At 46.7% G+C, this 13,628-nt stretch overlaps 1 protein-coding gene across 1 annotated transcript in view; it reads left to right on the top strand.

Moving 5' to 3' along the window:
* PGM2 (phosphoglucomutase 2) overlaps positions 1-11,449 on the top strand; it is a 30,883-nt gene extending 19,434 nt beyond the window's left edge. The window contains exons 9-14 of the mRNA XM_028743946.2: positions 3,212-3,392; positions 3,473-3,566; positions 6,134-6,263; positions 6,356-6,545; positions 8,920-9,053; positions 9,403-11,449. Of these exons, the coding sequence (XP_028599779.2) occupies positions 3,212-3,392; positions 3,473-3,566; positions 6,134-6,263; positions 6,356-6,545; positions 8,920-9,053; positions 9,403-9,505 (832 nt within the window). The 3' untranslated portion in view covers positions 9,506-11,449. The remainder of the gene's footprint in view (positions 1-3,211; positions 3,393-3,472; positions 3,567-6,133; positions 6,264-6,355; positions 6,546-8,919; positions 9,054-9,402) is intronic.
* Positions 11,450-13,628: the final 2,179 nt, after the last annotated feature.

The following is a 13,628-nucleotide window of genomic DNA, read 5'->3' as shown; positions in this document are numbered from 1 at the left end:
CTTCCCCCTCCCCCAGAACGGGACCCAGAGCCATGCCGAAGCTGCGCGCAGCTTTGGCATCGCTCTGGGAGCTTGCGGGGCTGGGGGAGGAGGAAGCCTTCCGCCAGCCTCCAAACCATGTCGGGAGACAGCGGGATGGCGCGCTGCGCCTCTCCCGCTGTCCCCCGAGTTTGCGGGGCTGGGCCAGCCTTCTAACCAAGTCGGGGGACAGCGGGAAGGGCGCGCTGCGCCCCTGCCGCTGTCTCCCGAGTTTGCGGGGCTGGCGACGGGGAGGAGCAGGCTTCTCCCCCCGCCAGCCTTCTAGACAAGTCGGGGGACAGCGGGAAAGGCGCGCTGCGCCTCTCCCGCTGTCCCCCGAGTTTGCGGGGCTGGCAACGGGGAGGAGCAGGCTTCTCCCCCCGCCAGCCTTCTAGCCAAGTCGGGGGACAGCGGGAAGGGCGCGCTGCGCCTCTCCCGCTGTCCCCCGAGCTTGTGGGGCTGGCGGTGGGGCTCTCCTGAAGCCTGGAGGTTGTGGGGCTGGTGGGGGGGAGAAGCAGGCTTGCTTCTCCCACCCCCAGCCTCCAGATCAGGTCGGGGAATAGCGGGATGGCGGAGCGCCGCCATCCCGCTATTCCCCGACCTGATCTGGAGGTTGTGGGGCTGGGGGGGGGGGGAGAAGCAGGCTTGCTCCTCCCACCCCCAGCCTCCAGATCAGGTCGGGGAATAGCGGGATGGCGGAGCGCCGCCATCCCGCTATTCCCCGACCTGATCTGGAGGTTGTGGGGCTGGGGGGGGGGAGAAGCAGGCTTGCTCCTCCCACCCCCAGCCTCCAGATCAGGTCGGGGAATAGCGGGATGGCGGAGCGCCGCCATCCCGCTATTCCCCGACCTGATCTGGAGGTTGTGGGGATGGTGGGGGGGAGAAGCAGGCTTGCTTCTCTCACCCCCAGCCTCCAGATCAGGTCGGGGAATAGCGGGATGGCGGAGCGCCGCCATCCCGCTATTTCCCGACCTGATCTGGAGGTTGTGGGGCTGGGGGGGGGGGAGAAGCAGGCTTGCTCCTCCCACCCCCAGCCTCCAGATCAGGTCGGGGAATAGCGGGATGGCGGCGCTTCGCCATCCCCCTATCCCCCGAGCTTGTGGGGCTGGGGGGGGAGAAGCAGGCTTGCTTCTCCCCCCGCCAGCCTCCAGATCAGGTCGGGGAATAGCGGGGTGGCGGCTCTGCGCCTCCCCGCTGTCCCCAGCTTTTGGGTGCAGGCTGCTGCCCGCAAGCCTTGCGAGCCCGCGGGACATCCCGCCGGGCTTGCAAGACTTGGGATAGCTTCCTGAAGCCTGGAGAGCGAGAGGGGTCGGTGCGCACGGACCCCTCTCGCTCTCCAGGCTTCAGCAAAAGCCTGCATTCGCACCATAGGACGCACACACATTTCTCCTTCATTTTTGGAGGGGAAAAAGTGCGTCCTATAGTGCGAAAAATACGGTACACACCCAATATTTGTGGAAAAAAACATGTCAGTTTGCATTTCTTAGTTCAGAAAGTATTGATCTGATGTGTAGAGATCTTCCCCATTCTAATTAATTCAAAAAGCTTCTCTGTGTGAAAGAAGCAATCAGAAGATTCCTGATATTTGGGCTATTCCTTTAGAGAAGCTGAGTACAGCTGGCTTTAACTGCTTCTCTTATCTCTTCCTGTCAAGGTCATGCTGACTATAAAAGTAGGGCCAGAAGGAGCCTGAGTTTCACTTTCTCTTTCTGTCTCTTTTCCTTCTGGTGTGGTGTTCTGCACATACAGTGGTGCCCCGCAAGACGAACGCCTCGCAAGACGGAAAACCCGCTAGACGAAAGGGTTTTCCGTTTTGGAGGCGCTTCGCAAAACGAATTTCCCTATGGGCTTCCTTCGCAAGACGAAAGCCCATAGGGAAATCTCCGGGACAGCGGGGAAGCGCAGCGCGTCTTCCCCACTGTCCTCGGACCTCCTCCGAAGGCTGGCGGCGGGGCGGAGAGACCTCCTCCTGCCGCCAGCCTTCGTTTCTCCGCTATCCCGGACGGCTTTTGAAGGCAGGCGGGGGGGAGCAAAGACTTTTGCCCCCCGCCGGCCTTCAGAAGAGGTCCAGGACCTCTTCTGAAGGCCGGCGGGGGGCAAAAGTCTTTGCTCCCCCCTGCCTGCCTTCCCGGGGGCTTTTAAATCGCCCCGGACAGCGGAGAAGTCCTCCGCTGTCCCGGGGTTTTTTAAAATGCTGGCGGGCGGCAGCGGAGGCTTCGCTGCCGCCCACCAGCATTTTAAAATCGCCCCGGACAGCAGAGAAGTCCTCCGCTGTCCCGGGGTTTTTTAAAATGCTGGCGGGCGGCAGCGGAGGCTTCGCTGCCACCCGCCAGCATTTTAAGATCGCCCCAGGACAGCAGAGAAGTCTCCGCTGTCCCGGGGTTTTTTAAAATGCTGGGGGTGGGAAGAAAAGCCCTTGTTCCCCCCCCCCCCCAGCCTTCAGAAGAGGTCGGGGGACAGACTGTCCCCGGACCTGGTCTGAAGGCGGTTTCCATAGGAACGCATTGATTGATTTTCAATGCATTCCTATGGGAAACCGTGCTTCGCAAGACGAAAAACTCGCAAGAAGAAAAAACTTGCGGAATGAATTAATTTCATCTTGCGAGGCACCACTGTAGTATGCTTAGTATTAAGGTTTAGACTTATTGTAAGTTATTGTAAGTTTCAGTTAAGTCTGCTGCCATTGGATTTCTTATAGACAGTACCATTCCCGAATGTATTGAATTTGTGGCCATTATGCTCATCTGGCTTCAGCAGCAGTGAAGCTCAGTTGGATGAAATATAATGGCCTCTGGTCTATTTTTTGGGAATCCTGTAACGTGTTTAAGTTGTTACTCTGCTAACTATACATTGGAATCTACTCTGGATCAATATTGAGTATAATTACATGACAAATAAAAGTGCACACTCTGTATCTACCGTATTTTTCCGTCTATAAGGCACCCCCATGTATAAGACTATTTTGGGGGACTCAGATTTAAGAAAATAGGGGGAGCCGCTATCCATCCCCTAATTTTGGACATTATTTTTTAGGGGGAAAACTTAGTCTTATACACGGAAAAACACAGTATATCCCTTTGGTTTTGGAACTGCAACCTCAGCACAATTTCTTTACTGTAGTTCCTATCATTTCTTTATGTTAAGCTATCAAGCTACTGTCTCTCTAACCATCTAAACTTGTTGTGTCCCTCAGTGGAGAATGGAAGGTGTTTTCTGGCAATGAATCAGGAGCTCTTTTGGGCTGGTGGATCTTCACTTGCTGGAAAAAGCAGAATCAGGAGCCTGCTTCCATCAAAGATGTATACATGCTTTCGAGCACAGTGTCCTCCAAAATCTTAAGAGCAATCGCACTCAAGGAAGGATTTCACTTTGAAGTAAGCCATTTGGGGGCAGGAGAGAAGCATATTTCATTTTCCTGTAGACAGTGTTCTGACTGAAATCTTGTTCCTCACAGGAAACATTAACAGGATTCAAGTGGATGGGAAACCGAGCCAAGCAGCTCATGGACCAGGGAAAAACGGTCTTATTTGCCTTTGAAGAAGCGATTGGTAATAAGTATTCCATAACTCAGAGTGGTTTAGACTGAAATATTTTACAGAGATAGGCATCTGTTTAATGTACCATCTACTCTTGTGGTTTTTTGTTTTTTTTACTGGTCTTGAGAACTGATTACCTGTAGTACAGTGGTATCTTGGTTCTCAAACTTAATCCGTTCCGGAAGTCTGTTCCAAAACCAAAGCGTCCCAAAACCAAGGCGCGCTTTCCCATAGAAAGTAATGCAAAATGGATTAATCCATTCCAGACTTCTAAAATGAAAGCAATAAACAATGTACTATACTATAAAACAAATAAGACAGTATTGTAGATGATAAAAATTAAAATGAAAAAAAATCTTACCTGCACTGATGATAGTCATTGTTTGGATGGCAGGCTTTTATCCACTTCCGCAGTCACAGAATCAATCAATCAATCAATCAATCAATCAGTAGCTGAACTGGGTTCCACCCAGTCACAAAAACAAATTAACTGGAAAAGCCTCAAAAACATGCAAAATACATAGCAAAAACAAAAGCGCCAAACTTAATCCGTTCCAGAAGTCCGTTTGACTTCCAAAATGTTCAAAAACCAAGGTGTAGCTTCTGATTGGTGCAGGTGCCCCAGAAACAGTAGCCAACAGCTACATCGGACATTCAACTTCCAAAAAGTGTTTGAAAACTGGAACACTTACTTCTGGGTTTTTGATGTTTGAGAACCAAGGTACCACTGTACAATGAGGTGCATACTGTCTGCATTTATGCTGATGAGAGTAGGAGAAAATGCTTGCCTACTGATAGCTCAGGAAGATAATGTTCAGATGCTAACTGTTTCTAAGCTTTGGCTTTAAAATGTGGCTGCTTATTTCATCATAACACTGCGGGTTAAACCACAGAGCCTAGGGCTTGCCGATCGTAAGGTCGGCAGTTCAAATCCCCGCAACGGGGTGATCTCCAGTTGCTCGGTCCCTGTTCCTGCCCACCTAGCAGTTCGAAAGCACGTCAAAGTGCAAGTAGATAAATAGGGACCACTCAGGCGGGAAGGTAAACGGCGTTTCCGTGCGCTGCTCTGGTTCGCCAGAAGTGGCTTAGTCATGCTGGCTGTACGCTGGCTCCCTTGGCCAATAAAGCGAGATGAGCGCTGCAACCCCAGAGTCGGCCACGACTGGACCTAATGGTCAGGGGTCCCTTTACCCTTTACTTAAAATACCACCACTAAGCAATTTCCCTCCCTAAGTATAATAATGCCCAATAATCAATAAATATATGATAGTACTTGAGGGTTGGGATACCATGCTGCAATTAACTGAAAACAGATTTGTTTCTGGCAATGCTTTCTGATGACATGCTTATTACCAATGTGTGTCTTAAAATGTTCCCATGTCCATGTCAATAAATGGGTTAGTTTGCTCATTTAGTGCTAACATAGACGAGCCTCAGTGAGCCCCAGCAAAGCATTTGTTTTGCACCCTCCCACATTGCTACTTCCATCCTTCATGACCAGGAGAACTTCTGCTGAATATGCTTTCTGTTTCAATGGCTATTATCTAAATTTTACCTGAGAACCAGGAATCCTGGTTTAAAACTACCAATGGCTCCTTCTAAACAAACCAACCTCAAACAATAAGGTATTTATTGTTTAGCCACTGCTAAATCAGGATTCTTTGTTTGTGTTACATATGAACAAGGCTTAGCATTATATGCAAAATAAATTCTACAGAACTTATCCCAGCCACATGGGAAGAAAGGACCGTTTTGATGAGGCACCTAATATAGTATTACCTGCAAATCAGTCCCGTGATTGAGATGAAAATTGGGGCTATCCTTATCTTGGTACTAAAATGCACCTAACCCTTCTGAAATTGCAGCAAAATGCATTTTCTAACTTGGGTCATTCATTTGAAATGATCCTTCAGTCTGTGATCCAGGTTTAGGTCCTGGGTTTAGGGCTTAGGTTTAATAATATTAGTCACAACCGAGCACCTAATACAAACCAGATGATGTACAGATATGAAAGCAACACTGCCTTGCATATGAGCCTGTTATCTTGTGTTGTGTGATAGGACTACTTTGTTTCATAGAATCACATTTGTAACTGAATGGAAACTTTATCAAACCTTTTGCATTTCATCATCTGTCAAGAACATTTAGACAAAATAAAGGTAAAAGGTAAAGGTACCCCTGCCCGTACGGGCCAGTCTTGACACACTCTGGGGTTGTGCGCCCATCTCACTTAAGAGGCCAGGGGCCAGCGCTGTCCGGAGACACTTCCGGGTCACGTGGCCAGCGTGACAAAGCTGCATCTGGCGAGCCAGAGCTGCACACGGAACGCCGTTTACCTTCCCGCTGGTAAGCGGTCCCTATTTATCTACTTGCACCCGGGGGTGCTTTCGAACTGCTAGGTTGGCAGGCGCTGGGACCGAGCAGCGGGAGCGCACCCCGCTGCGGGGATTCGAACCGCCGACCTTTCGATCGACCTTTCGATCAGCAAGCCCTAGGTGCTGAGGCTTTTACCCACAGCGCCACCCGCTGTGGCAAAATAGCTACTGTTAAAGATGTTCTGTCTGTAACTTTGTCTTCAGGATATATGTGCAGCCCTGTGGTCTTGGATAAAGACGGTGTCAGTGCTGCGGTCATAACTGCGGAGATGGCTGCTTTTCTGGAAACCAAGAAATTGACTTTGTCTCAGCAACTGAAAAACATTTACAATGAGTGAGTTTACAATGAGCGTTTCATAGTATACTCAATATATTTTCTACATACAAGGTACATGGAGTTCACGGGTAACTATTTTGCCTTCAAAGGTACGGCTACCATGTTACTAAAGCTTCCTATTTTATCTGTCACGATCAGAAGATTATTAAGGAGCTATTTGAGAAGCTTAGAAATTATGATGGGAAGAACACTTATCCAAAGACCTGTGGGAGATTTGCAGTATCTGGAGTACGGGATCTAACTACTGGCTATGACAGTAATGAGACTGATAAAAAGGCTGTAAGTAGCTGGAACTTTTTGTTCTTTTATTTCTATGAGACTGTTGCTCCCTGAATGATGTCTAAATTTCTTTATTTGGAAATACAGTGGTGCCTCGCAAGACGAAATTAATTCGTTCCGCAAGTCTCTTCGTCTTGCGAGTTTTTCGTCTTGCGATGCACGGTTTCCCATAGGAATGCATTGAAAATCAATTAATGCGTTCCTAGGGAAACCGCCTTCAGACCAGGTCCGGGGACAGTCTGTCCCCCGACCTCTTCTGAAGGCTGGGGGGGGGGCGAAAGTCTTTGCCCCCCCCCCCCGCCTGCATTCAAAAGCCCTCCGGGACGCGCTGCGTTTCTCCGCTCTCCCGGGAAGGCAGGCAAGAGACTTCGTTCCGCAAGTCTCTTCGTCTTGCGAGTTTTTCGTCTTGCGATGCACGGTTTCCCATAGGAATGCATTGAAAATCAATTAATGCGTTCCTAGGGAAACCGCCTTCAGACCAGGTCCGGGGACAGTCTGTCCCCCGACCTCTTCTGAAGGCCGGCGGGGGGCGAAAGTCTTTGCTCCCCCCCTGCCTTCAAAAGCTGTCCGCCAAGGCTTCGCGGACCTCTCCGCAAGCAGCGGCAGCGCTGCCGCTGCTTGCGGAGAGTTGCCGGCATGCCGAAGCCTGGGCGCGCCGAGATCAGCGCGCCCAGGCTTCGCGGACCTCTCCGCAAAAAGCGGCAGCGCTGCCGCTGCTTGCGGAGAGATGCCGGCATGCTGAAGCCTGGGCGCGCCGAGATCAGCGCGCCCAGGCTTCGCGGACCTCTCCGCAAAAAGCGGCAGCGCTGCCGCTGCTTGCGGAGAGATGCCGGCATCCTGAAGCCTGGGCGCGCCGAGATCAGCGCGCCCAGGCTTCGCGGCCCCGCCCCCGGCATCGCAACATGGTCCCGATGGCGGGCGGCGGGGGGAGGCGTTCCCGCCCGTCCACCGGCATCGGGGCATGGTCCTGATGGCGGGCGGCAGGGGGAGGCGTTCCCGCCCGTCCACCGGCATCGGGGCATGGTCCTGATGGCGGGCGGCGGGGGGAGGCGTTCCCGCCCCACCGCCCGGCATCGGGGCATGGTCCGGGGCTTTTAAATTGCCCCGGAACAGCGGAGAAGTTCCCCGCTGTCCCGGGGCTTTTTAAAATGCTGGCGGGCGACAGCGGAGGCTTCGCTCCCGCCCGCCAGCATTTTAAGATCGCCCCGGCAGCGGAGAAGTCCCCCGCTGTCCCGGGGCTTTTTAAAATGCTGGCGGGCGACAGCGGAGGCTTCGCTCCCGCCCGCCAGCATTTTAAGATCGCCCCGACAGCGGAGAAGTCCCTCGCTGTCCCGGGGCTTTTTAAAATGCTGGCGGGCGACAGCGGAGGCTTCGCTCCCGCCCGCCAGCATTTTAAGATCGCCCCGACAGCGGAGAAGTCCCCCGCTGCCCCGGGGCTTTTTAAAATGCTGGCGGGCGACAGCGGAGGCACTTCCCCGCTGTCCCGGAGATTTCCCTATGGGCTTTCGTCTTGCGAAGCAAGCCCATAGGGAACTTCGTCTTGCGAAGCGCCTCCAAAACGGAAAACCCTTTCGTCTAGCGGGTTTTCCGTCTTGCGAGGCGTTCGTCTTGCGGGGTACCACTGTAAGTCATTGATTTCATTCCAGAGGGTAGCCAGAGGGAGTCCTATGACATCCTAAAGTCTAAGGGAGGAATTCAACGTCACACTGTTCTGATAAGTGCTTCTGCTTGTCATAGGGAACTATCCCCCTTCTCTTCCCCTCATCTATATTTGTTTGAGGACCAAGGCAGAAATTAGTGGAACACAAGGCTTCAGAAAGTGAACTGGCAGCTGAAAACAGAGCTCAGGAAGCAGGGCAAATCCCATCCCTTAATAAGGATAAAAAAAATTAAAAACAGTTTTGAAATACTCTGTTTTGTGTACTGCCTTGTAAGCAATGCTGGGGCTAAATGCAAACATGCACATAGTATTGAATGCATGTAGATTCCTAGCAGAATTAGTCAATCTATGCTGTTCCTTTGTCAATGCATTTGACTGATGGAAGAATCGTACGAACCTAATAGAGGTACTGTAAGCTGCCCAGGTGACTTGCTGGTTTGATCTGCATAATTTGCAGATACCTGCAAATTAGAATAGCGTATGTCATATTTGGCATCCTAGTGCCCAATCCTATATTTTCGCTCCCCCAAGAAAAAGACATCTCTTGAAATCCCCACTGTCAATTTTTCACAAGGAAGAGTCCAGGAAAGGTTTTTTCTTTATCCCATGAATTCCACCCTTAGAAAGCTGATGATTAGTCATTACACATTAGCGCATATGAGTCTCATGCAGTCATAGCCAAAATTGTGACAAATTTACCTTTTGTGGTGTTAGGTGCTTCCCACCAGTAAAAGCAGTCAAATGATAACATTTACGTTTACTAATGGATGTGTGGCTACCATGCGAACCAGTGGGACCGAACCCAAAATCAAATACTACTCAGAGCTTTGTGCACCTCCTGGAAACAGGTATTGTTTAGGTTTATTTATTTTTCTGTTGCAAACCATTGTTAAATTTGGATTTCTCCTACTGTAGACTTTTTCACAGAATAGCTGTTTGAGCAGTTTTCAGAAATCTTTGTTTAACACAGTTTTGGGTCGGGTAAGCTAAATTTCATTGTCATATCCACAAAACCTCAGTCCATTGTATTTCAAATGTGTATTTTAAACCACCTCCCCTTTGCTTTATCCAAGTCACCACCACAGTTCCGAATGGACTTTACCTATTAGCATATCATGGGAATAAATCTACTGTTTTTAATGTGAATGAGAATTTGAATAGATTGAAACCCAGGTTTTGTTTTTGGCTCATTTTTAGTGACTTTGAAAAGCTGAAGAAAGAACTGGATGAACTGGTCAGTGCAATTGAAAAATATTTCTTTGAGCCAGAGAAGAATAAGCTGCAGCCCAAGCCAGAGTGATGCAGCTGTCCCTGTTTTCATCTCTACACAAACAATACTTTCTACAGTTAATTGCATAATATGTATAAAGCACTTGTTTCCATGAATTAAGGGTGCACAAACGTGACTGCAATTTCATGTTTGCATGTTTCATCTGTCATGCATGCTCATGTTTTGAGGGGAAATATGTCTTCCCTTGGCAAATTCTCCTTCAACCAATTTCCTGATGAAATTGCATTTGGTTTTAATAAAATAGTTGGTAGTGCCTATTGACACAAGGAATGTCCCCTACCATAGCTCACAAATGGAAGTGCAGAAAGCGCTCAGTAATGGATGCCGATTTTATGTTACAAGGCTTTGCATTCAACTGTAAGATTGTAAGATTACCACTCATACAGATCTCCTGAGTTTCCTGATATATCATTAGAACTATTAAAACTTTTCAGTCATCTCACTCCTGTTGGTGTGTGCATGTTGAAAAGTTGCCTCTTCGCTCTCTTATATTCTCAAATTGGTCAGTGTCTCTTAGTTTTCCAGCTTTGCTCCCCATCCCTTGCATGCCTGATCTCTTTGTTGCAAGCATGAGAGCAAAATCTGTTTCTCTTTTTTGACTCACAATGCCTACTTACTGGAAGTACTCCAGAAATAATTATAATTATAATTATAAAATGTAGGGTCTGCCTTGTCAGAATTGGCTGCAATAAAACCAGTACATCAAAGATGTGGTATAGTCCCCAGTGCAGACAAGCCAGTAGCCGAACCTGAAACAGCACAGGCTGTTTATCATATATCTGAATCTTGAACTTGTAACAAAACAACAGGAGGTATAGTTCTGCCAATGGTAGAGACAATGGATTCAGCTCTGCAAGAGGCACATTTCCAGTGGTTTTTTTCTGGGGTGGGGATGCAGGGGTCCACATATCCCTAAACATTTTGTGAATTAAGTTTGGCCTCATTGAGGGACAGTATTTCAATATGAGTAGGAAAATGAGAGTACCCCTAAACATTTTTTTAGGAAAGAAAGCACTGCATATTTCTATAATTATGTACTGTTAACCAGTGTAAAAACTATAAGAAAATCAGACAATTACTCAGTCAGTTGCCCTATATATTCTGAGACAGAGTTCTTTCAAAAATCATTGGTTCTACAGAATATGACCTCTTCTGTCTGTATTGCTTATTTCTGCTCCTCCCCTTTACAGATTGCTTTTGGCTTGTTTGGGTTTTGCTTTGTTATTATCGAGGGAACAACACTAGCTTTATAGCCGCTAGTTATCTAAAGGCAAGAGTCCTGTTTTCCATGACTGATCCCTCTAAATGGAAGCTGAATAAAAAATTACCTGTCTCAATGATGTCTTGCCTAGAGCAGTGGTTATCAAACTTTTTTTCCTGAGTCACACTTTGCTGATGCTGCCCAGAGTCTTTTCCAGCACTCATGTTTGAATGGCAATTCTGAATCACAACCAGGATTGTCCTTGATATCACTTGATGCTATTGCTCTTATATGGAAAATATATCTATCAGTATTCTGCAAATTAAAAAGCTATGCTTTACTACACTGAAATGTTTAAATGTCTGATTGTCCTTGAATCTTCCTGCCACACTTGCCACCTACCCCTGCTGCACTCTTTCAAAATCACTGGCCTGAAGTTTTGATTACCAAAAAGACAATTTCTTTCTTCATGAATGACTTGAATGACAAATCAGAGATAGGATGTGCAATTTTTCTTGAAATTGTTGACTGATGTGAAGCTCTTGGAATCCTAGCCAATCTGTCATCCACGATTGGTTTTTTAAAAGCTCAGCATACATTTGCATAACAGTTATGCACTTAATTTATTTGACTACATTCCGGAAGAACTGTAGAGTCTCATTTGATGTCGCCCAGAGTGGATGCTGCTTATGTATGGCAATGTAAAATACTGTTTGACTCTTTATTAAATGAGTGTTGCAAAGTTTATACAACGCCTTCCTGTTCTTTTTGCTGTTTGTGGATGTCCTGCTGTTTATTTTCCTCTTAGGCATAAAAGACATGTGTATGTGGGTTGCACAGCTACTCAGACAATTTTACTGTCAGCAAGTGCCTTTGTGCAACAATGTGTCTCAACTTTATAATAACTTCTCAGGAAGGGTGTAGCTAGGCAGAAGTGAAAGTTTGAAAATACAGATCTGAAAGTAAGACTGGAAGAATATGTTCAAAGCAATATAGCAACATTGATCAAAACATCACACAGTTGTTCCTATTTCTCAATTTGTTGTCAGCCTCTGAAATTGATTAATATGCAAAGACTTAACTGATTGAAAAATTGGGATCAAGCAGATTTTTTTTGCTAGCAACCCATTTTGTGGATGAGCACAAAACAACTTCTTTACATAGGATATGATGTTGAAGAAAATGTTACTAGCTTTGCTATATTCATTTAGGTTCGGCTTGTTACAATTCAGTCTTCCAGTCAAGATAAGTAAAAAGGTCCCACTCAACTGCATTTTAAAACATTACGAGTGCATTAAAGTTGCTGAATATACTGTAACTCATTTCTTCACATTTACAGATCTTAGAACATGCAGCATCAACTTAAAGGGGAAAGGGTTATTTATTTATTTCATAAAAAATTATATACCTCTTGATTGTAGAAAAAACATCAAAGCGGTTATATTGTGTGTAAAATATCCAGCGTCGTTTCTGCCTGCTCGTTGCATTTGTTCGAAGTAGGTTTTTGCCTAGGATAACTTATTCCACGACAAACTTGCTAGTCTTTAAGATGTTACAGGACACTGTTCTGCTGCGGCTGCTGTGTTGCAACGGTGCTGCATCACTTTGGAGTTGCTGGGGAAATTAGCTGTGTTAGTCTTGTACACCTATCTGCTGGTGTAAATACCTCAATTTACAGTGCCAGTAATGTTAAAGTCATATGTAGAAAGGGATAGACCAGCCTGATTTGAAACGGCATGTTACCAAAAAGCAACAACATGCTCTAGTCCCGGCAAGGTCAGTTCAACCCTTATGTCAGCTTTGTTATCTGATCTCTTCCTTGCTTTAGACTATAAAGTAATACTGCCCTTATATCCTCGCAAAGCACACAACATTCAGGTTCTGCATATAGTCATAGCTTTTACAACACAAAAATAGACCTGGGAAAATAAGCATGTCATTAGAAAAGAATTTTCAAGGCCTGCTGAAGCCAAGGGAAAAGATTCCAATCACTAAGTTGGGTTTAAATCAGGCGCTCATTAAGGAGTATGGTTTCTGCAGCAACAACCAATCAGAAATACCATATTTTTTGCTCTATAAGACTTACTTTTTCCCTCCTAAAAAGGGGAAATGTGTGTGCATCGTATGGGGCGAATGCAGGCTGCGCAGCTATCCCAGAAGCCAGAACAGCAAGAGGGATTGCTGCTTTCACTGTGCAGTGATCCCTCTTGCTGTTCTGGCTTCAGAGATTCAGAATTTTTTCTCTCCTTGTTTTCCTCCTCCAAAAACTAGGTGCGTCTTGTGGTCTGGTGCGTCTTATAGAGCGAAAAATACGGTAGATGCTTTTTGTGGTTAAAATGGTTTCCTTTAACTGTTCCCTGTTCCTTTACAATCTTGTCACTGGTCATGAGTTTCCTTTTTCATAATTATATCCAGGATAAAATACTAATTATTGTAGATTCATGCAGGAATTGTTCTGATATCTACTTGGTAGAAATATAAAAAGTCCAAATTATAGATGTCTAGTTGATTTTTTTAAAGTGGTGAATGCAGGTAAGCCACATAAAACCATGAACCAGAATCCCACAAGTCACCCCATACTGTATTAAAGAAACATGTTTCTCCCTTCAGTTCGCCCTTATATGTCATATTTCCCTGGCTGCCTTTTGTAATGTTTAGAAACCATTGTGTTTCTTGTTGTGTATGGTTGTCTCAAAAGCTGCTAACATGGTTAAGGGTATGAAAGGCCATGTTCAGATTACTTTTGGGGGATTACTTATTTTGTGCCAATTTTAAACATTCTTTTTTTCTAGAATCCCTGAAAGATAATTAAACTTGCAGGGTCCAGAATAATGATGGCATCCCTCTATAGGTCGGTCCTAAAATGCATATAGTCCCAAGTTCTTTGCTAGACATGAAAAATGTTAACTGAAATAAAAATATTCAGTTAGA

Source organism: Podarcis muralis, chromosome 9 (genome assembly GCF_964188315.1).
Source record: "Podarcis muralis chromosome 9, rPodMur119.hap1.1, whole genome shotgun sequence".
Classification (NCBI taxonomy): Eukaryota; Metazoa; Chordata; class Lepidosauria; order Squamata; family Lacertidae; genus Podarcis; species Podarcis muralis.
Note: the sequence above shows the minus strand (reverse complement) of the source record. Positions and strands in the feature narration are given on the sequence as shown.